Genomic DNA, 24,222 nt, shown 5'->3' with positions numbered 1-24,222 from the left:
TCAAGGCTCAGGGAGCCACAGGGGGGCGCTCTCCCCACAGCGCTATCTGCTACACACACTGCACACTGAGACACGGACATGCAATAGTTTAAACAAACTTTCTCTCACAGTTAAGTCTGGACGTAGGAAGGAATACGTCGCGTTGGCTATCTTTTAACAAAGAAGATTCACTCAGGTGATGAATGAGATCGTGAAAACGCATCGGTTCTGCGTTTTTGTTTCAGAAAAAAATAAATACGGCAATGTTTTTTTGAAAAAACGTAAAAATGATGTTGTTCTCCTGTCAGGCCACTAGTGGGTGCTGTTTGTTTTTTCTAATGAAACTGCGCACAAATACACGCAGATAACAATACTCTTTTGGAGGAAAGCATTGTTGTTATTGTCTCTACTGAGCATGTGCAGAAGAACTATTTACCATGGCCGTGGTGCGCAGTGGCAGCGTTTCAGAAAAGTAGCATTTTCCCCCGGAGTCTGGAGCATTTTCAAAAAGTTGAATTTTTCCTGGTTTGCATGAAGTAGGAGGATTTCCAAAATGTTGCACCTTGGAAACCGTTTTCAAAAAGGTGCATTTTCAGTAGCTTCAAGCACCATTTTCGTGTAAACAGGCTATGAATTTCGATTCCAGGAAAATCTTTCAGCGTCATTTCTCACTGATTTCAGTAAAAAATTACCTCCCTGGATTTTTGTGTAACAATTTCATGAGGCTTTTATTTTGTTGTTGTTATGAATGAAAATTCAAGAAAATCACAAAAATAGCCAGACACTGACTTACATATTCATATTTTGTCAGCAGATCTAAACTTGGAATGCCATCTGCTGTGATGTAACGACCTTTTTAATCACCCTCCATCTGTTAGAAAAACATTTTAACGAAACACAATTGCAGGAATATATTACAAAAAAAAAAAGGAATATTGCTTGGTTTTGCAATTAATTATGGAAATCGCAAAATTGGCATTTTCTGAATATTTCAGGAACTTTCAGGAAAATTGACTGTTAAAATAAAGCCAGAGGTTTCTCGAGGCAGCTGCAAAGTACTGCAAAAAAAAAGTACTTTAAACAGTTGTGACGAGTTTTTGAGACGACGGCAGAACACTTTCATGAAGCCAAAAACCGTAATTCCAAATGTCATAGAGAAATGACAGTTAAAAAGAAACTGGAGGTGAGGTTAAAAACGAATAAAACTTTGGAAAGTGCAGCTCAGGGGAACAGGAGAAGAGCTAATCATAAGCTCCAGTGACTACAAAAGGTGAGCAGACAGAGCAGAGATGAAGCACGGCTGCGCCGTACAGCCACACCAACAAAAACCTCCATGGGAGTGTAATCACAGTAGATCCATGTCAATATGCTTTGCGCAAAAATTTCAAATCGTAAAAGATCCTTTACGCAAATTTGACGGCGTTTCACCACAAGTTATGAAAAAATACGAAACTGAAATGTCAATTTTTCTTCTTCTTTTTTTTTTGCTCTATTGAGACAGAAAAGATTGATTTTTCTGTCTCAATAGAAAAATTGAGACCGCCAAAGTGACGGTATTAACGTTTCGTAGCATCGTAGAAGAGGAAACTATAATACTGCAGCCATATATTATAATTTTCCGAACTAAAATGATCCTATTAGTTTCTCATTGAAGAAAACTGCTACAGTTCAGAATGCTACATCGTGCACCGTTATCTCCTGAAGTTAGTCTGCTCCTTCAGCAGTACCACTTTGAACCACAGGGTGGTGTGACGAGTCACCGGCGAGTCACTTTGTCTCACTAGCTAAAGCTCACCCTACAAATTCACCGTTCAAACTAGAGATTTTCCTTTTCTCTTTATAACGACCAACCAGAAGAGAAAGTAACCTGAAGCTAGCCTTTCATCGATCAATTAAATAACGATATTGCAATAGGGTTGCTTTGACGTTTTTTTAAGCACAACATCACGGCCTTATAGTGGGGAGGCGTGTTCAAAGGGTGAAGGTCAGGGGAGTCAAATATAAAACCCGTGGGCAAAAACCGGCCGGCCAGAGGCTTCAATCTACCAAACCACCAAGCAGATGGCAAAAAAATTTTGTTTTTTTTCTTCAAAACAAATCGTAAAAAACTAAGAGGTGTCTTTTTGATTGACTTTTACACCTTGAAGTACCCAGGGTATCATACAGCAACACTGTTTTCGCTTTTTCGTATGTAAAGTATGTATTGTATAGTAAATGTGAAGTATTAAAGTAGGTTAATCAGAAGGCATAAGTCAAACATAAAACCGTCCGGCGATCGGCTCCAATCCACCAAACCACTAGGGAAAAGGTAGAAATTTCAAAGAAAACATTGATTTTATTTTTAAGATGTCATAATGTTTTTCAGAAGAGCATAATTTTCATTTTAGTAATATTAATTTCTAAATGTGTTGTAGTTTCTTACCCTCCTTGTTGGTCTCAGATAATTGATAAATAAGGCTTGTCAGTGGGGCCCCTTGGGAATGTTTGAGTAGCATCAGCACGGTTCATATTGCATCGCAATCGGTAGCGATGCACATTGAGAAGCAGTAAAGAGCGTCGTCGCGTTTCCTACATCATTAGTTAAATAATTGTGCGTCGCTTCATTCGACATAGACTGTGTTTTGCAGCACCAGCAGTCGACGCTGAGCGTACATCCACGCACACACTCACCGATCCCTCGACGCATCCAGTCCACCTCTGAAAAGTAATTATTATTACATTTGTTGCTCCTAAAACAGAGTTAAGTTTGTCAGAAAATCGCCTTGTGGGGTTAATTATCTGTTTATGCTCATTATTCTTTTCAGAAGTGTTGAACATAATGACCACTTCTCATCAGTTTCTCAAAATAAAAATAAAAATTAAAAATCTTACAAACTCTTGAATCTGAGTAAGAGCCACCGTCACCGTCACAACCAGAGTTTATAAATAGACTAAAGAGTTCAAATTGCTCTCAAAAGGAAGAACATTGAAAATGGACAAAGAACTTTCCAACAGTGAACCTGCTTAAGAGGAATATGTCGCCTATAATGTTGTTGGGATCTCACAAGATCACAGAACGTTGGTTCATTTCTAAGGAAAGACAATCTTCAGTTGTCATGATATACAGTCATAACATGTGAAGTCTGACTCAGGAATCTGCATGAGCTTCACACCCAGCAGGGGGTCCTGCAGACACTGCAGTCCCATGACCACGAGGAGGATCAGAACTTCCCCAGATCCAGAGACCAGCACACAGCGTCTCATCTCCCTTCAACCAGGGAAAGCACCACAGACCCGAGCGACCAGCTCCTCCGGTCTGGACCGGTCTGGACCAGGATGCTGCAAAGAATGACTCTCCTGAATCATCCACTCGGGCTCCTTCTCCTCCTGCAGAACGCAGCCAACCACAGTTAGCAGGAGGTGCTAACTGCTACAGGAGCCAGCAGCTTCTCTCCAGCCTGGACAACAACCAAACTCCTTCTTCAAGGGCATCAAGGAAGTGGTAACAACCAACTGGGCAAATATCTGAGATTAGTTCAACCTGATGCTCTGCATAGAACTGTTTAACTTTTATGAAGATGTGTTGATTATATTACTTGTGATAGAGTTCTATTGATAATGATATTAGGTGTAGTTATCAACCTGTAAACCAACATTAGCTCTGCCACACACACACACACACACACACACACACACACACACACACACACACACACACACACACACACACACACACACACACACACACACACACACACACACACACACACACACACACACACACACACACACACACACACAGGGTCTGCACGCTAATCTTTGCTTTACTAACTTGTTAACTCACAATCCTGCACATTTCACATCAAAGACAACATCACACGGTCACTGAACACCGGCTGACCACTCCAGACGTTTTACAAAACAAATCACATTCACATAAACTCATTTTCGAAATGGTCCTTTAACAGAGACACACAGGAAGCTGAAGACGAGCTTCGTGTTCTCCTATTCTCCAGCACCTGGTGGAGACCGAGGACAGACTTCCTGCTCTCTGATGACCTCCATTCTGAATGTAGTTTCTTGTGATCCGCCATCTTGTTTTGTAGTTCCATCACACGTCTCACACACACACACACACACACACACACACACACACACACACACACACACACACACACTCCCTCCACCTTTCTCTCTCTCTCTACACACACACACACCAAGCTGTATATAGGTAGTTAGAATCTGTGTTTTGTTTGTTTTCATTGTAAATAAATATAATTTTTGGAATCATACTTGCTGTCTTATTAATGAGCACAAAGATGAATGAAATGTCGACCTCTTCTGTGTCAAGAACTCCAAAATCCTTCAAGCTTTTCTGTAAATTCTGGTCATTGTAATTAATTTAACTATTAGTTCAAATTCCTAATTAACTGCTTAGTAAATCTTATGTGACATATATAACTGAATCGGCTTTCATTTCCTGTTAAACAGGTGGTGCTCCTGAGGTATCTGATACAGATCAGTTTACATTTTCAATAACATAATTAATAACTATCTTTGATAATCATTAATTATTATCGATAGCCAAACTGCCAAAGACGTAACATAAATGGTACCCTGTGGGCGGACTGCACTACATACAGTACCACATGATCCTTATGAGGTAAGAAATCTCTACAGTGTCATACATTTTGATAAAATCCTGGTGAGCAACTATACGTATTCAGTGAATCGGTGTCTCTAAATTGACCATCTGAAGTGTGGCCTTTAGAACTCAATTGTCAAACATAAGGCCCGTGGAGCAGAACCGAGCCAAGAGGCTCTGATGTTGCCAAACCATCAAGCAAATTGGAAAGAAAATGCCACGGCACGCCGGTCAGCACCAGGGTTGCCAGATGTGACTCACTGTTTCCAGCCCAAACAAGGTGAAACCCGCACACCTCAATAAAAACCAGCCCACAAACACACAAATGCACGAAATAAAGTTAAAATGCAAGAGAGTTTGGCTCCCCAATTGGGTGATACCTCAATATCTGGCAACGCTGGTCAGCGTGCTGATTTATTTTCAAGTGGTTGTTAAATACGAGCCGACAGAATCTAGACAACGTGACGAGGTAAAGAAGGAGAACCGGGACAATAGAGAGCACAGCTTTTATTCTGGGGGAGTCGCTTCCTCCGGCGCTCATCAGTGACGTCAGTCACGCGTCAAAGACGAAGCAGTCGCATGGAGAAAAATAACCGAATTGGTTCCACATATGATCGAGGCCTGGGTCTTAACACGGCCACAAAACAGGTCGGATATGAGTCACTTGCGAGTAAAAAAAATCTGAATTGGGTCTCTTTTCCCTGCAGTGTGAACGAGGCCATAGAGACATTTTCATCACAAGATTAAATTTAAAAGGTTATTATGGCGCTATTTCACCGGTCCGTCCCACTCGAGATGACATTGGGCTGCATGTGGCACATCTGTACTTCGTGTCAGCAGCATTAACATTCGCAGCAGGCATCACTGTCGGTGCGCAAGCACAGATTTTCTCGTCCCCCTTACCTAAGCACGCCTGCCTGTCATCGTCCGTCTTCCTCCAACGGCTTGGCGTTGACATTGGAGGACGTTTTCACATCTGTCGTACAGTAAGCGTTCCAGTAGGCGAGCCACTCGAGCGCGACGTCAACCCAATTAAATCCAAAACGAGTCAACTTAATTCGTCGGGAGAGATAAGTATTTACAATAAACCGCCTCAGATCGTGCTGGTCAGCGTGAAGGAACCTGTGAGCAGCCGTCACTTCGTCGTGGGAAATCGTTTGCGATCCCCAATCCGGCGCGTTCTTTAGCCGACCGACGATCCGCGCTAAATAAACCTCCCATTAGCTATTTGAACTTGTGCTTCTCACTTCTTCGCCTCTACAGATTTTCCCTGACTTGTACTGTGACCCCTCTCCAGCGCCATTCCTAATTAAACACAGCCGGCCGGATGGGGAAGGTCAAAGACGTCGCCAAGACACGGGAAGGATGGGCAAAAACCAAAAAAAAGGGTTCCAGGTTGATGTGACTGAGACAGAGCCGTCACTGTTGACAGCATTCCACATAGTAACGCCCCGTTAATCGCTCCACCCTGCCGTTAATCGCTACAACCCACCCCGTTAATCGCTCCAACACGCCCCGTTAATCGCTCCAACCGCCTGACACTCTTGCTTTCACCGCCTCGGACGCAAGCCTCGAAAATTAAGATGTGACGGACAATTAGCAGGAAGTCGGCGGCGCCAAGCAGCACTTTAAAAAAATCCCAGTCAGAAGCTCCCTCCTTTTCTTTCCACCGCCGCTCTGTGATTGGCAGCTTTAATTAACCGCAGGTCTCCCGTCCCGCCACAGAGAGAGGAAGTGGGTGACAAGAGTTGGCGAACGTTTCGGTGGAGGAGAGGGGCAAACCGGAGGGAGGTGAAGCGGAGATATGAAAACAATGCATAGCCTACTTTTGCGTGTGTGCGTGTGTGTGTGTGTGTGTGTGTGTGTGTGTGTGTGTGTGTGTGTGTGTGTGTGTGTGTGTGTGTGTGTGTGTGTGTGTGTGTGTGTGTGTGTGTGTGCACAATTAGAGGGATGTCTGAGACCCGCGGTGGAACCGAGTGGGCGTGTCCCCCAGCAGATCCAGGCGAGAAGCAATTTATGCGCGAACCGTCTGCAGGGAATAACAATGACAAACATGTCACGCATTGTTCTGCATACACATTCCTCAGGGTCGCAGTCCCCCCCCCCCCCCCCCCAGCGCTCCGGTAAGCAGCGACTGACAAGCTAAAGTTGCCTCTTTGTTAAGTGCTTGACATAAAATATGTAGAGGAGCTGAAAAGGATCTGCAAATCAGGTATCTGATTTGCATTACAAAACGTAATAAATGACCTTTTTGCGGCAGCTGAGTCAGAAAAATTTTACTCGGCTCTCGCTGTCAGGCAGGAGCCTTTTTTTTTTTTCTGCCGCCGCTCGCATAAATTGATATTTGGTACGAGTCCTTTTTATTATTTATGGTCGGTAAGTACAATGTTTCTTCCGCCGTTATGCTGACACCAAGCTTTACATAGCTTTACGGTGGCGATAGATTAACAAGCATAAAGAACTACCTACAGGACAAAAATTTATGAATTCCTTCATAACGGAGCCATGATCCATGTAAAGTCTGCTGCTGGCTACGTCTGATGGGCGGTGTGTGCTGGTGACTCCGATTAATGAGGAAATAAACATCGCAACCACTTCTGTTTGTTTTCTGATATATACTGTATATATAAAACCTGTAATAAACACGGATTTAGTAGATTTAGATTTCATTTTCCAACGTCAGTAGAAAAGAAAATGAGGATTTTCTCTTTTGTTTTCTTCTTTCATACTTTTCACTGTTCAAGCTGTGCTAATAATAATGACGTATTGATTGAGAGTATTTTCAAGGTCAAACTAACAAAGTGAACAAACCATTGACACAAAACGGCAGAAATGCTTAAAAAAACAAAATAACATTTAGATGTAGTTACCATGCCAGGCCACTAGTGGGTGCTGTCATATGTTTTTGTAATGAAACCACACACAAGTTTAAATGGTTAACGTCTTGCCTCAATATTTGATAGTGTAGATTAGGACTTTATCAAACAATTTATTCAAACAACATTAATCGGTACCATTTCATAGCAGTTTGTTTTTCGTCTTCACTGACTTAAATGGTGGTAAATTAACCAGATGCCCGAGGCTTACTTTCTTTTGCAAATTGATGATTTGTGTGTAATTAAACAAATAACTGCATTTCCCTTATTAGTATAGGGATGCTAAAAGGTCATTAATGATTCAACCCACCACAGTAATATTTCAGATTTTCGGGACATTGTGGCATCGGTACTGGCAACCTATTAGCTTCTCTTCCTACAAACAAACAGTAGTTAAACTCAGCTAACTTTTAAATCAATTTATTAACCGTCTGGAATTAGTAAGTGTTAATTTAGACTCATATAAACTGATATTTATGTTAAAAAAGCCTTCATAACTTCTCAACTAATGCAATTTTTGACGTAAAGTCCAGAGTCATTGTTTTTGCCCTTGGTGGAGAGTTTTCTTTAAAACACATTAAAGACCCACAGGAAACAGAAGGGAAGGAAAAAAAAAAAAAAGCCAACCAGTGCAGCCGTTTGATGGCGAGCTTTCTGCTGCGATCATCACTTTTCTAGGTCAATATACAGGAGGCTGCTTTTCAACCGACTCACAAACAACATATGTCAACTGCTGCCTTATGCAAGGGCAAACAAAGTGGGTCTGTTTTTTTTTTTTTTTTAAATGTCTGTGTAGGTCATCTCAGCGTCGTCCCCGCCAGCGTCTGGGCCAGCCTCATCATCCTCATCATCCTCTCCTGGCCTATTATTATTGTGTACGGGCCCGGCGACCCCGGCCTTGGAGCCATCTGCTCAGACACTATTGAAGCGGAGATTAGGGTGGAGGGTGGTGCGGTGGGGGGGGTTTAGTGTAGGCCACGAGGCCACAGGGGCACACATGTCTAGTTGGCCAATGTGGAGGGGTCTCGTCTTCCCTCGTCTTACTTTCGCTGAGCGTGGGCCAGCGGATCAGACGGCTGGAGGGGAGATGAAAGGTGCAGACAGGAATCTGACCACAGGTTGATTTCCATGCCGTTTCCACTGATGTCATCAATAATCCAGCGTCTCTTCGGTGTACTGCGCTCTCCTGAAGCGTCGCTCGTTGGATCAAGGATTCAGGGCCTGGCAGAGACGCAAAGCTTATAAATTAAAATAAAAAAAAAAATAAAAAAAACTGCACTTTGGGCAGCGGCGCAGCTCACAAAGCAGAATGAGGATTTTATAGGTTGGCCGCCGCCAGTCCTCCTCGCATGCAAACGTGAAGCAGCAGCCGACTCGTCCGTCGGTTCGGCTCCTCGCTCATCAACGTATTCCTTTACGTTTCGTCGGTCTCCCGCTCCTGCACGTGTTGTTTGGAAGGCGAGCGCAGCAGATGCTCGCCCAGGTGCCATTCCGTCTAATAACTGCCAGAACGTCGTCTGAGGCGTTTGCCAAAGTGGCCGCCGTCGCATCCAAGTAAGAGAAGAAGCGGAATGGAACGAGAAGAAATAACCAATCGGTGTGCGCCAAGTCGTTTCTAAAGGCGAAAAAAGAAGTGCAGATGGGAGGCGTGAGGAAGATGAACGCTTCCAGGGCCAAAGGTCAAAGTCTCAGCGGTACCGCCCACACTGGAGCCGTTTATTAATTTCACTGTCAAACCTCTCACGCTTCCTTCGCGCGTCGCCAACAAAACCTTGACGGGTTCTTTCCCGACCCGCGTTCAGGCGCCACCGCGCTTCAACTCCGGCGCTCGTCAAAATCGACGCCCGGTGTCGTGGAAACTCTCAAAACATTTCCGACCTCCGGATCCGAGGCGTCCGCAGCAGCCTCCAATTTTTATACCGCTCCAGGAAAACAACAACCTGACAAACCCGCTCACTTCATTCGGTGTCGGTCCGGGTGTCAATGTGTGAAGAAAACAAGTAGAATTCCATCTGAAAACTCTCCCGTCAGTCTCGCTCCCTGCAACACGGAGAGGAGGACTCACGTCTGAGTGGCTTCACACGGATTTCAGAGTCTGGTTGTGAGGCTCGTCGCAGTTTTCATTTCATATAAAACGTGAGAATTCCGACTACTCGCATTCATTTGTGTCTCCTGGAAATGAGAGCAGAGCCACTAAAGTATAACTCCCAATGTTCCTCTTTATTCTATGCACAGATAAATAGTGACTGAATAAGTTTACATAATTAAATATATAAGTTCAAACATGACCAACTGACTAAAGTTGTTTCACAAGCCTGAACAAGTTAAAGGAAAATTCAGTTCAAATTCAACATTTGCCTGTTTTTACTAATTCCTGCAGAGTAATACCAAATAGCATGATAGCAACTAGCAACTATGTCTATGAACTTTGAAGGAGGAGTGCAAGTACCAGTACTACTCTTTAGCTACTTTCCGATGCCAAGTACCCATACGAGTACTTTTTAAATAACATGAATCACCATGAGAGGAAGCACTTTCTCCTTTTCCCAAGATGGGCATATGAGGGCGGAGCCAGTCCAGCTCACACAGACACAGCAGATTCTGAATGCAGCTCCTATGATCCAATATTAAAAGCAATACATTTTGAGTACAAAGTTTTTGGACCAACGAGAATGTGACTCCTTTAAATTGCTGGTGTTGTACTAATTTAACTCTTGCCGTGTTCTATCACCAATCTTTTACGTGTACTGGTACTGGTGTATCTGTAAAAAAAAAAACCATGATGACTTTGTGCTCCATTTGGTAAATCTGATAAAATATGTGATCTTTAAAACAAACGGTGATGCTTCACTGTCACTGTGTTGTGTATCGTATGCTAATCCTAAAACAGTGTCATTCTCAGTAAATTCATTAGGAAGAAAACTCGGATTCAAAAATTAACATTAATCTTATCTTTGTAATTTTGCCCTGTGGGATGGATTAAACTTCTGTTGCACTTGTTTTGGCCCAGTTTAGACCTTCGTCAGTTGCCTGCTTACTGTCTGTCAATACAGTTAGTTTAAAAACCTTTTTCGCCAACAAAACATCCATACTGATGTCTTCATCCCAGTGTCAAGAGGAAGGTTGTACTTATACCGTGAACATGCAGATTTTGAAACGGGGAATGTGATATTTAACTGAACTCTAAAGCTCCCACAATGTTAAAACCAATAGGAACAAATGAAGAAGATGGCCGGACACCTTATACTCCAATAAGCACCAAGAAGAGCACAGGACTGACTAGTTTTAGCACAATTAAATCTTTTTATTGCTAAATCCAACCAAAGTGTGATGATTTCACAGCAATAAGCAATAATTGTCTACTTTAAACACCAATGACTTTCCAGTACCCATCCGTTTGGTCAATATAAAACGGCGATTCAAAACCCAACAACAATCAAGGAATTCATCTTTTTTTCCCCCCACAGTATTTTAATTTGTTCCATCTGTTGACTTTAATCCAGATCTTTCAAACATGCATAAGATGTTTCGCGTCGTGTCTTTTGACACGTGGGAAACGATACCCTGGATATACATTTCCAAATACATGGAGTGACATTTCCCAAAGAGGAATACACCTTCACCGTGCTCCAGGGTTTTGGTGTCAGACCTTAATCTTGATCTCTGTCAAAAGATATCCGCCAAGACACCCGATCGGCATTGAAACTGACAAAGGCAAGAGCGTCAAGTGTCTCGGTCAGCATCTGATCCACTCGACTGTCACACGTCCACAACTTCTTTATTGGAGTTTTGTAGGATTTAGGACTTTTAGGGGAAACAGACGATTGGTGTCAGATTAGGACTGATGATGTGGGTTAAGATCTTTTGCAGAGTGTGAGAAAAGAATTGCCGCTTTGGATCCCCAAATTTTCACAGGTTATTTTGGTCGAAGTGGGAAAACAACAATTGCATTGCTCGGTGATCCTTCAACATTACAGCTGCTTCATGGTGTAAAATTTGACATATTCGGAGCTCTTGACCATTTTCATAAAGACTATGTTGGTAAACCGTCCCCCGGCTAGCTCAGTTGGTAGAGCATGAGACTCACAATCTCAGGGTAGTGGGCTCATGTCCCACGCCGGGCACTACCTCACCACCTGCAGGAAGGCTCTTAAATGGTGCGATGCAACCCGGAAACAGATAAGCAGAAGAAAATGAATGAATGAATGAATGGTAAACTGTAAAGAAAAAGGCAAAATATCCTCAAATCAATGGCTAAATTATAAAAACCAGCAACATTCTCAAAAGACAATTCAGATTCCTGAGAAACAACCTGGTCATCATTTTAACAATACCTTCAACACTGAACCCTATTGACCTCCACAGAACTTTTATCAAACCACATGGTTTGCCTCAGACTATTGTTGATGCTATAATAAGAAAGAAAGAACACTTATGATGATCACTTAGGCCCCGTAACGGTAATGTTTTGAAAACAATGTCCATTTACACAGAAACATCAGAAATGCTGAAAACGATGTAGTCATCACGCCAGTATATTGTTTGTTATTGTGATTTTATAATGTTTCTTTTGTGGTGCACACGAGCAGCGTTTCAGAAAAGTTGTGTTTTCATTGGCTCCGAGCACCGTTGTCATGTAGACGGACACCCCCCCAAAAAATGAAAATTAAATTTGACACTGAAGTTTGGGGGGGAAAAAACAAAAGAGTTGATGTGGAAGTGAACAACAGGAAGCTCCACCAGCTCGGCTGCAGGGAGGAACTCTGAGGACCATGTGCTGCAGCTGAAGGGTAGAATCATCACTCCCGCCACCCCCCCCTCTTCCTCCTCTTCCTCCTCCTCCTGTCCGGCACTCCGGGGGCTCCGACACTTCATGTATACCATTACAATGCAAGATGGCGCTGAATAAATGAGCAGCACCGAGCCGGCGGTAACTGGCAGGCGTCCAGGCGTTCCGTTACCGGGGGAGGAGGCGAGCGAGGCGGCGACGGCGGCATCCCACGGCGCGAGCAGACACACAGGTGTTGCTGCTCATGCTGCATAACCTCCCCTGCTGTGCACAGACGGGTCAACGCTAACCTTGACGGGGGGGGGGGGTGGGGGTGTCAGGCACTGCCGCAGTGCCCTTGTTCACTCCGGTGAGGGGCATGTCACTTATATTTATTTAATTATTGCACCTTATTTTTTTTCTCTCTCGCTCTCTTCTTTACAAGTTTCTCTTCAACTTTTAATATGTCTTGAGAGCCACAGGGACACACCGAGGCCCACAGGTTTGATAACTTTAAACGCCTACTTTTTAAAGTGTAATATCTACAGCTACCTTGGGACCCATGCACCCCGGGTCTCGCTCCATATCACCAAATTCTTTTTTTTTTCTTTCTCTGTAACTTCCTGAAAAAAAAAATTGAAGGGTAAGATATAAGGAGGAGTGAGTTTGGCAGTTAATCTAACTTGAGTTTATCAGCTCCCTGGTCTTCTACATTAATGACACGGGGGGCTAAACATGTGAGCCTCCAGAGGGGAGGAACTCCAAGAGATAGGGAGTCCAGGACGAAGGTAGCAGAGCTGAAAAGAAATAGCTTTTGGTGAAAAAATAAAAAATAAAAAAATGTCTGCGCCGCGGAGAGGAAAGCAAAAGAAGCGAGAGGAATGTTATTTCCGCCGTTTGGCCCCCAGATGTCATCTCAATCCAAAGTGACAGATAAATAAAAAAAATAAATAAATCGTCCCGCCGCTGACCCTCGTCTCACGCCGGAGCGATTACCCAGCGACAGTTTCCGCTCCCGCTCCGCCCGGCGCCAACCTCCCGTCATCCGACGTGACAGGCCCGACCACAGGTTCCGTGGCCGGGCGGCGGCTCGGACGATTGGTTCAGCCGCAGAGTGTAAACACGCCGCGGGGCTGAAAGCGGCTCGAGCTGCGGAGGAATATTCATCGAGATTATTCACGCTCGGCTGTCGGCAGGCGCCGACAGATCGGGGAGTTAATGGCGGCGGCGGTGGAATCTGATGGAGAGCAGGGGCCACACTAAATGGACAGGCAGCCATCACGACGGAGCTGCCATGCTCCTGCATATCTCATCCCCGTGTACACCTCATCCCTAATACATGCGCACAGTCGTGGCTACAACCGGCAGGATTTCAACACCATCAATCTCACCTGCCATTCACGCAAAGTTGGCCGAGTGTTTGCTGAAAGCAAATGTTTTCCACAAATTATCCTTTGAAAAGGGAAAAAAGCCCTCCTTCTAACCCTCCACACGGTTATCTACCATCAATCTGTGATGTTGGGAGCTTTCCACAGCTTAAATTTTGATGAAACGTTATAATTTTAACTTTTCTGGTCATCCCCGCTCCGCCACGGACCGACTGCTCCTGCGTCTACTCTCCCTGTCGGTTTATTCCGTGGTGCGGATATGAAAACCAATAATGACGAGCAAACAGGTTCTCTCTGATCCCAACGATACCTGACCAGCGCTGCGCTTCATATCAAAGCATGTGACTCTGATTTATCTTTTTCCCAGAACTCTCGACAACGAACACACACATCAGGTTTAACATTTTGTAGAACAGTTAAAGCACTTTCTCATCCGTGGAGCTGAAATTGATCAATCATTGACAAATTCAACATGGCAACTTTTCTAATGACTTTTTATTTATTGATGTTTTGTATTTTTCAACAATTTAAGCCTCAAACTTAAGTAGGCTTCCTACCTCTCTTTTCTCAGCAACATGAAGAATGCTAGAACTTCTAATTCATATCATCTAATATTGTAGACTATATATACATATATATGTATGTATATGTATGCGTGTGTGCATTTTCAAAAACATTAGATACTGAGCTGATGATGTAAACCAGTAGTGTCAAACCAGCAAGAGGGTCCAATCAATCCTCTACGGAGGCCGCCATGTTTGTTACTCGCGCATTAGCAGAAGAACTATTTACCACTGCGGTGGTGCGCATGCTCAGTAATAGCGCTCCGTAGCCGAGTGCCAAAGTAAAGTATGAAAAACTTAGTTTTTGTTGTCGTGGAAACGGGGGCCTTAACAACTACAACATCTCGAAAACAACCAGCAAAACAGCCCGAGCTTTCACAAACACTCTCAAACCACCATGAATTATCACTTTTGTTTTTAGTTTATTCTTCAGGCAGTGAATTGAGCGAACGTTGTGCTGTAAAAGCAAAACCACAAGCATCACTGCACAAACGCGACTGGGTCAAAGTGATCCACATCCTCACGTGGAGTCTGCCTGTGTTTGTTTTAGAACGGGAGGAACAAAGAAACCAGAGCAGAAGCCTGAAAAATGGGAGCTTGAGAAGAGAGTCTGCACCAGCGGCACGCGCCGCCTGACAGCGCCGCAGTGTTTAAGGTGAATTTGTTGCAGGTTCATTCTTCCAGATTTGACAAGATAAGTGCTCCTGTCTGGGCTTGATGATATTTCCTTTCTTGAGGCTGTTTGAGGAATTAAGAGAGACTTTCGGTCGACACGAGACGCGGCCGAGTTTTCGGAGACAGATATTGTTGTCAGCGCAATTGCCTCGGCCCACAAATCGGGTAAGCTGCCGACGAGGCCGCTTTTCAGAAAGCGGCGCCTTTGACGCTCGGTGGGCAATTTGAGGCATGATCTGTGGATGGCTGGAGGAAGGAGGGGAGGGGAGGGGAGGGGAGGGATAGTGGAGGACGGATCTGATCTTTAGAGTTTAGAAAGACTCATCTTGGTTTTTGTTGCTTCAGTAACCGGTCTGATTGTACAATTAGCAACACGACACAAAACCGTCCACACTTCCAAGAACACTGCATCCTGGAGGACGTAAACCACAGGAAAGGAAAAGAAAAGACAGATCAACAGTCCCCAGAAATCCAGGAGCATCAATTTAAATCCCAACAACTGAAGTACAACAAAAAAAGAGCAGTTTAAGGTTATTGTCTAAACATGTTTGCCCATCAGCTCGACGGGCTGCTGGCGTCCCTCCATCTGCTCAATAATGATTTGTTGTCAGCGAATACATTCCCAACACCTCCAGAGCCAAACCCGGTTCCTAGTTCTCTCTCTCTCTCTCTCTCTCTCTCTCTCCCGCTATGTGTGTTAAAGAGGCCTCGCGGGTCCGCGAGCCGAGGCGCTCAGGCAGCGTTGTCAGCTCCATTAACAATGACGGGCTCGTGTGAGCAGCGGCAGCAGCAGCTGCACTGGTGGATTAATGTCACAAGGAAAACCAACGAGGCAATAAGAGTCACGGACAGTCTGGACGCCAAACATGTACATTCGAACGCTGTAACCTGACGAGGTTACTCCAAATATTGATATGTTACGAATCAGATAACCAGCAACGTCTTAAAGGGGCTCACCTCACTTTCTAAAGGTTTTCCATCAGTAATAATCGTCCCCATACCTGGAATGACGCCCCAAAAGTGAAGAAAGTCTGTCCTCTCTCTCTCTGGCTTGTTTCAGTTTTAAAAAGTGTGTTGCTCCAACCAGCCAATCGGAAATCAAACCCTATATAGTGTCATCGGGGGTTTAGCCAATCACAATCAAGGTAGGCCCTCCCTTTGACCCTCCCACAATTAGGCAGCTCTGCTCTGGCACATGGCACCATGAGGAAGTACTTCCTCCTCCTCCTTCTAAGATGGGCATGTGTGGGCAGAGCCAGTCAAGCTCACACAGACACAGCAGATTCTGAATGCAGCTCCTATGATCCAATATTCAAATGGAGGAAAATCAAGGAAAAGCTAGAAACTTTGAAAACAAAGTTTCTGGAACAACAAGACCATGTGACAGTGTTGAATAGTTGGATAATATGACCCCTTTAATGTGAGCTTTCTATTTTATTGCTTGTCTAGCGTTGAATGATATAAGGTAATCATGGTCAAGATTACTATGGTTTGCAAAGAATGAGCATCTCCATGGCAACAGACGCTGATCTCCTTAGATCTCCTCCATGAAGTGCCTCTCTCATCCGCTTTGTATGGAACATTTTCTGTTGGCGAAGGTAAATATGGCTCATAAATTAAATTTGACTGTATTGTGAGTTTTAACACTTAAGCCATGAGCTTGAACAAAGTTGGTCTAGTTTCCGTGAGACACTTCACCTCTAGCGAGCGGTCAGGTTGTTTGTACATCATTCTCTATGTGGCCATCCTTAAAAAAGGTTTAGACACTGCTGCACAAGCGAGTCCCCAGATAACACAGTCCAGAGAGAAAACATCAAATTAAAAGCAAAGTACTTGTTACTGGAAAGAAAATAATAAGCTTCCGGCCAATAATAATAATGTGCGGATTAGTTGGAACTTCATTCAAAGCATGCAGGCATAAATTATCCACACCGACGACAAATGAATGATTTTCCTCCATTGAAAGCACCTGGTCACACATTAAGCCTACTATTACAACTCAGTGGGGTGTCATTGTGAACCATTTCACTAAATTGCTCTCGCTCTGAACTTTCCTGTGCTCGTATTTATGAATTTTATTTCCCATTTTCTAGAATTTGTTTCTCGCATCGTGTTCGTCTGATTGAGACAAATAGATCTAACAATCGTTATGAGAGTGACGTTTCACACTCGTCCATTAAAAAAGGACGAGTGTGAGTACTCTGTGCAGTGTCGGACCCAATACCAGTATCGGTATCGATGTACCTCTACTGCTGATAGAACTTGAAATAAGCTCACAATGACGAGGCCTTAGCATGCCCAGCAACAACCAATCCAATAAGAGGTTTTTTTCCACTGAGAAGTAGAAAACGAAGTCGATGTTCAGCCTAAAAACTTCACTTCACTTCAAGTCCAGGAGAGAAATTGCCTCCGGCTGCACTTCGGCAGCTCTGACTCCTCCCCCGATAAGAAGAAATCTTTCCCAGATAAACAGAAGCAATCAGTTCTACAGGTACCAAAGTTGGCAGGAACTCTCAGGCCTGAGAACTTTTTGAAAAGAAAAACCCCACCAAGTTTTCCCACTGTGAAGATTAAAAAAATAAATGAAAAAAATCTCACATTTTAACTCCGTCAAACGCCTTTCTACAAGCCGCTGCCTTCCGCCGCCAATCACAGCCTCGGAAGTGAAGCGGGCGACTGACGACGGGCGGCCGAGGCAATTAAAATTTCTCAAAAGCCATCAAAGTGGTGGAGTGAAGCGGAGGAAAGGCCTTATTGACTTCTCGCCTGAGCCGGGGCTCCGCCGGTCGAGCCGCTCCAGCTGATTGAATACGTCTGCGCTGCTAATGCTTGACCCGCCCATTTACATGCCAGAAACGCAGCCTGTTGTGTGGAACGCCATCCATCCCGGCCCGCCGGGAAACCCGGGTGGCACTCCATCGTCACAAATGGGTCATTGTAATCCGTTTCTAACTAACTGCACCCCTTTTTTCACTCAACAAAACCGGCAATTAAAGTCGGACTGTTTAGCACGTCTCTTTTGAAATCCGGTCCCATTGCTCTGAAGGCTCGTAGATTTCAGAGATTTTTCTTTTTTTTTGAGAAAACAAAGCCGGTGCGTAAATAGTGCTTGTCCATTTGCCATCTTATTATCATGAACCACAATTACAGCGGGGTCGTTTTCTTGAACACCGTGTCGCCATTATGCAACCAGCCATTGTTCTACCAAAAGAAATCCTGTGTTATTTCCTCCAGAACGACCACATTTCATCATTGCCTTTTTGTACGAGCACACGCTCCATTTTCTCCGTTTACAGCCCCCACGTTTGCCCCAGGAGAGCCCTGCATGTCGGGCTATTTTCTGTTGGATTAGCACTGAGCCGGATCCATGCCTGCCCCCCAAACCACCCACCCACCCAGAGCCTTTCCTACAGGATCCCCAGCAGACCATGAAAAACCCACCGTCTTGCGTCGGCACACACGTTCCGTGTGGTCTCTTCAAGCATTCCACCTCCAATTTGGATAGTGAGCTAAGGGCTGCGTGGCAGCGCCGCTCAGCGTCCAGGGTTTTCTCCCGTGGCTTCGTTCTCAACATCAAATTGCCTCTTTTAGCTTCGACTTCATTGAACAACGTGGCAGGTTCCACCTGAGCGATCGCACATTCTGCAGGCCAAACGCCTCGCCGGACGCCGCCACACACGGCCTCCCCACTTTGTTATCGGCGCGTTTGCCCGATCGCGAGAAGTACAAAGCAAGGACGGCAACGCAACGCTCGCGGTCTCAACCCCCCCGATCAGCATTAACGCTGTATGGCATGACTCAAGAAAAAGCAGACTTCAAACGTCATCATCTCTGAATCAGAAAACTAAAAAGAAGCGTCGGTCTTTGATGATTTATGGCCTGAACTCGACGTGAAACCTCGGCACATTTTTAGAAGGAGCCAAAACAGGCTGATTACACAGTCGCCACAAGTTACAAGTGACGGCACTCTGATCACTAGTGGAAACATTTATTTTTGAGAAATGTGAACTATTTGTAGAAACTTGATTTTTCTTGGCCCTGGTTCACTCTTCACGAAAAACATTTGAAGAAAAGACCATGAAGCTTCACGGAGCCTTACAGCTAACGTCAGGAAGCCATCTAACACAGTGGTGTCAAACATGAGGACAAAAACCGGCCCACAACATTTCCAATCCGGACGAACCACCAACAAAATAGTAAACATTTCAAAGAAAACATTTGATTTGTAAACAGATTCATAAGACGAGCAGACACAACACTGAGCTGAGCTGAGATATTGGACTGATGGGCCTTTCACATCAGGATAGTCCAGGACTCGGTTCGCCAGGGAGGGGGCGGAGCCGAGAATTTTCATCCCTTCATTTGGTTCGGTGGCGTTCACATTCACTTTAGAGACCGGATCAAACCTCCTGGAAAATGTCAGTTACACCAGCTGCTGGTTTTGGGGGCGCTGTCGCCCGAAACAAACACTGACCAGAGAGGAAGTAAAGAAGAAACACGGCTCATTGTTTGGTCCGGACCAAAAGAGGAAGTCCCGCCGTTTTGAGCCCGTGGTGGCGAGGCGAGTTATCTCATGGTTAATGGATAACAAACCGCGATACATAGTCTTCAGACCAGATATCAATGAGTCTTCCTCACTACTTCTTCCTCTCTACTCCACGTCTGCCCACCAGATATATTCCAACGTTTTCTGTCTGCGTCTGCTTCTTCTGATTCGTGCCTTTAGCTTTGTTTGTTTATTATCCAGAATGCATTGCGCATTACGCTATGTCACGCCCACTAGAAAGATCGTTAGTAAACAAAGCGAGACCCAGCATTTCAAGAGGACCAGAGATCGTGTTAGTCAGAGTCGGTGGGAGAGTTCATGTCGCCCAAAACAAAGTTTTTTCTTGAAGAGACTCTGGTCCGGATCAAACAGAGGAATGTGAAAAAGGCCCTGAGCTGAGATACTAGTGATGCGGCCATGAAAGCTAGCAAACTAGCATTAGCCTCAAAGTCACGCTGTCAGGGTGAGTTTGGAGAAACACGCATAATGCAACAGCAATAGGAGAAGTGTTTTGGGATATTTTACCGTATTTTGCATCAGAAGGCTTCATTGAAATTGACTTTATGTTGAGATTGTAGGAATTTTTGGCAGTAAATGTTTGGTTTTGCCAAAGTGTAAACACTTTCACCACGTATACTCTGCACCACAACAAAGAAAAGCTTTAAAGTTTAAATTTACAGACGCTTTACCGGTCCGTCCCAGTCAAGATGAGAATTCGGCTGTATGTGGAACCTGAACTAAAAGGCGTTTGACACCTCTGATCTAACGTGCAGTTTGACCAGTTTTGGTGCAAACAATTACATTAATTCTCTCTCTTTGAAAGCTGATCTTGAATTTAAGCAGGAAAAACCACCTACTGCTAAAGTGAGTTCAATCCTGGTTATCACTGTGGCTAATCAGAGTGTGTAGATAGACGCTACGCACTGCTCTGTCCTGTAGAAAGGTGTTGCAGTTGAAGCAAAGCCTCTTCTCAGATATGGTGTATTTCCATGACACATACCAGACGCTCATCACGTGATGGCGGCTCTCTATTCTTTTATCATTTTAAACTGATCAAGAATGGAATTGCTTGACGTGGACATGATGGCGTACTCAACATCTTGGTCAAAGCTTCAAGCAGAGACACAGCATCACCTTAGAAAATAACCTTTAGACAACATCCTGTTGGCTGACATGGAGCCAAAGAGAAACCTTAATGCAGTTTGATCTTTCCTTCAGTTCTAGTTTGTAATATTTTCAGTCCTACTCTGTTCCCTGGCGAACCACCAAACCAAATCCAAACGCTTCAGTCCACTTCGCTAAGAACCCTGGCTTAAATTGACCCTTTATTTTCTCTGTTGTGGCACCGAGTGTACGTGATGAAAGTGTCTTGTGTTTTCACGCCAATAAAACAATTGTAACATGAAATGACTACAATCTCAATATGAAACCAACTTAAATGATGCAAAATACAATGAAATGTCAAAAAAAAGAAAGAAACTAAACGGTTGCATTATGGGTGTTTTTTACAAACTCACCCTGACCGCATGAGGCTAATGCTAGCTGGCTAGCTTTCATGGCAGCATCACCGATATCTCAGCGTTGTGTCGCTACTCATAAGAAATCTGTTTTTAAAAAAAAAAAATCAATGTTTTCTCTGAAGTTTTGACAATTTGCTTGGTGGTTTGTCGCACTGGATTAAAGCTTCTTACGTTTGTCACCTCTGCGCTAAACCCTCATAGCATCTCAAAGCTAATGTGCAAACGGAAGAATTCTGAAGTGGTAAAAAAAGACATTTAAACCAGAGTGCACTAATGTTTTAGTAGTTAAGTTCTTCCCCCCCCCCCCCCCCCCGCCCCAACTTGAGTTGACACCAAGAAACTGCACTTCCTTCATCCCCTCCACGGATCAATACTACATCAATACTAGTTCCATCAACTAAACCTCTGGGGAAACATTTCATCAGGTAGATATGGTGATTAAAATCAAGCTCTGCTATTATCCTTACCAACCTTTCCCTATAAACCATGGCTACTGTACGAGACATCCAAGCAACATGTGTCAAAGACTTCTGAATAACAGTATATGGTTTTTATGTCTATAAATATAAAATTGCCTTTACAGCTAAAAATTGGTGCAGATATAAAAAAAATATATAAAAAAAAGCAACACAAGAGTTGCAAATAGAGATAAATGGCATTTTGTGCATTTATAAAAGGAATTCATAAACCATATAGATTCATGAGGCATAAACTCCTTGGCATCAAATCTGTTCAACAGATTTCTCAAAGGGAATAAAGGCCTTTATATAAATGTAAATATAAAGAAGAATAAAGAACTTTTCCTGAATGCAGCAGCATGACGTGTTTAATATTATTCTTACATGACATCTGAGTCCCAACCACTTTGCAAACCACGGTAATAAGTCTGAACCAAGGAAGCTGTAAAAACTTTAAAAGAAAACGTTGATTTTTTTAAACATTTCTTAAGATTAGTGAACAGAACAACACTGCGATATCGTGGTGTTGCCGTGATGGCCAGCTAGCTCGCCGCTATCAAACTAGGCTCAAAGACGTGCTGTCAGGATGTAAACACATAATGTTTTACATTTTACTATATTTTCCATCAATGAAATTGTCTTTACTTTAAGATTGCTGTCATTTTCTGTTGTAATTGTTAGTTTTTTGCGAAAAATATTGACATTTTCATCGACACAACAAAGAAAAACTTTGAATTTAAAGGTTATTATGGAACTGATTTACCGGTCCGGCCCACACACACAGACGAACACGGCAGAACCAATCAGTGAAAAGGTATTCAGGTGATTTCAGGAATAAATTTGTGTTATAGCTCCACAAATCTTGTGAATAGATTCAGCATTTTGACTTCATTTAAATGACTCTCTGGATTTTTTCTTTTTTACTATTAGCATATTTTAAAGGATTAAAAAAATGAAAGACTTTCGCACAATACTGCTGAGAGAATATTAAACTTTGAAGTATCTGTACTCAAAACAAAGTATTTAGTCTCTGGCGAGGCGTTCACAGGCTGTTGGACACGACAGGTTTCAGCCTATAACAGCCTAAAACCAGGAGCTGACCCCCCTCCCCCCCAGTAGTGATGGACTTCATCGTGACGTCAGACTCCCCAACAAATGAAGCGATCTGAAGCCGAGTGTGAAGTTCACGAGACAGGTGGCCTGCGGTCTGAAGTCCTGCCCCCGGAACAAATCCTGGAGAGCGCCACCTGTGTGTCCGGCAACTGCTGCTGGCAGTGGTGAAACCGATCCCCCCGCATCCCAGGAGGAGGGGGGGGGTTATTTATATCTCTGCCCACAAAAGCTGCAAATCAAGCGGCACTTTCACTCGGAGGGGAACCCGACGAGGCCGCGACCGGAGGGCCTCCCATCATTCCTCGGACAACTTTGGAGTCCGGATGAATGCTGCAACTCGTAGCCACGGGGTGAATGTGGGGAGCATTTTTGAAAGTCCCATCTCGCTCATCTTCCAGGTTTTCTTACTCCTCAAATCTCGCCAGCCGTCTCCCGCCGTCTACGGAGAGTTTGATCCAAACCGACGGTTTGGATCCGCTTGTCAGCGCAGACATTTGGGGCACCAAACACACATTACTAATTCATCTGCGTTGTGCTGCAGCTGGATAGTAAACGGTTGTACGGGCCGGACCTCCAGACCTCCGGGTGACTGGGGAATTCATGGGGATCTGTAGGGGAATTGTGAGTTTTGCAGGTTTGCACTGAGATGTGACACCTCTGGCTGCAGCTGAAGCTGCAACACGATGATGTGCCGAGATGCTCTGGCACATCGGAGGCAGAAATCACAGAGGAGGCAGTGGATCCGGACCTCCCGGAACATTCTGTCAGACATGTTTCTAACCGACACTGCCATCAGATTTCAACCCTTGCCACAGCATTCAGCAATACAGAATCTTAAGGGAGGACAGTTTAAAATAAAATTTTGGGGGGCTAGAAATCAGCTGGATGCAGCATTCATTCACAGCAATGACTGAAATGTCTATTTAAAGCTTTGCCTGGACAACTTTCACTGATCTGCTCGTGCTCTGAAAACTCAAACCGAAGGTGTGAAATGAACATGAAAAGGACATTTCAAACGTCTCAGGATTTGGAAAGTTCATGATCCAAGAGGCAACTTTTAAAAGTCCTGCGAAAGCCACGGATGTTATGGAAACGTTTCAAAGCGAGATAAGTTTGGGAAAAGCAGAGAAAGAGAGAGACAGAAGCCGGTGTCTTTACGCATTTACCTGTTGGTCCCTCCATGCTGTCTGCGTAAACGTTGACGGCCAGCACGAGGAGCAGAGCCGCGGGACGCATGCTGGAGGAAGAGGAGGAGGAAGATGAAGGTGCCGCTGAAGAAGAAGTGGTAGTAAAGTCCAGATCGCTCTGGATCGCTCTGTCGCAGGGAGCAAAATCCTGGAGGGGAGAAGTCCGGCAGGTGTGGAGAGAAGTTGTGCGCGCGGCTCCATTCATGAGCGCGCGGCGCTGCTCGCTCACGGCCGCACAGGGAGCATCTGATCTGCGATGCTGAGGCGTTCAAAAAGAGACCCCCCCTCCCCCCTCCTCCTCCTCCTCCTCCCTCCCTCCACCCCTCTTTTGTCCTCCTGTAACTGCTCCACTACTTTTCTCTATCTGCGGTGGTTGGATGCCGGCAGCGGGACGCAGGAATGCGGGTCTGCGGCGCCTCCACGTGGCCGAGGAGCGCATAGACGCACGGCTTCGCGCGGATCCGCAGCGTGAAGAGGAAGAAAAGGCTCAGATTTATTTAAAAAAATAAATAAATAAATGGTGGT

At 44.4% G+C, this 24,222-nt stretch overlaps 1 protein-coding gene across 2 annotated transcripts in view; it reads right to left on the bottom strand.

Annotated features, from left to right (window-relative positions):
* Window positions 1–23,939, bottom strand: part of ptprua (protein tyrosine phosphatase receptor type Ua) — a 270,473-nt gene extending 246,534 nt beyond the window's left edge. For both annotated transcript variants that reach the window (XM_080485679.1, XM_080485680.1), the window contains exon 1: window positions 23,677–23,939. In XM_080485679.1, coding sequence (XP_080341805.1) covers window positions 23,677–23,902 — 226 coding nt within the window. In that variant the 5' untranslated portion in view covers window positions 23,903–23,939. The remainder of the gene's footprint in view (window positions 1–23,676) is intronic.
* Window positions 23,940–24,222: the final 283 nt, after the last annotated feature.

Source organism: Lipophrys pholis (assembly GCF_963383615.2).
Source record: "Lipophrys pholis genome assembly, chromosome: 17".
Taxonomy (NCBI): domain Eukaryota; kingdom Metazoa; phylum Chordata; class Actinopteri; order Blenniiformes; family Blenniidae; genus Lipophrys; species Lipophrys pholis.
The sequence above is the reverse complement of the archived record's forward strand: the minus strand, read 5'-3'. Positions and strand labels throughout refer to the sequence as shown.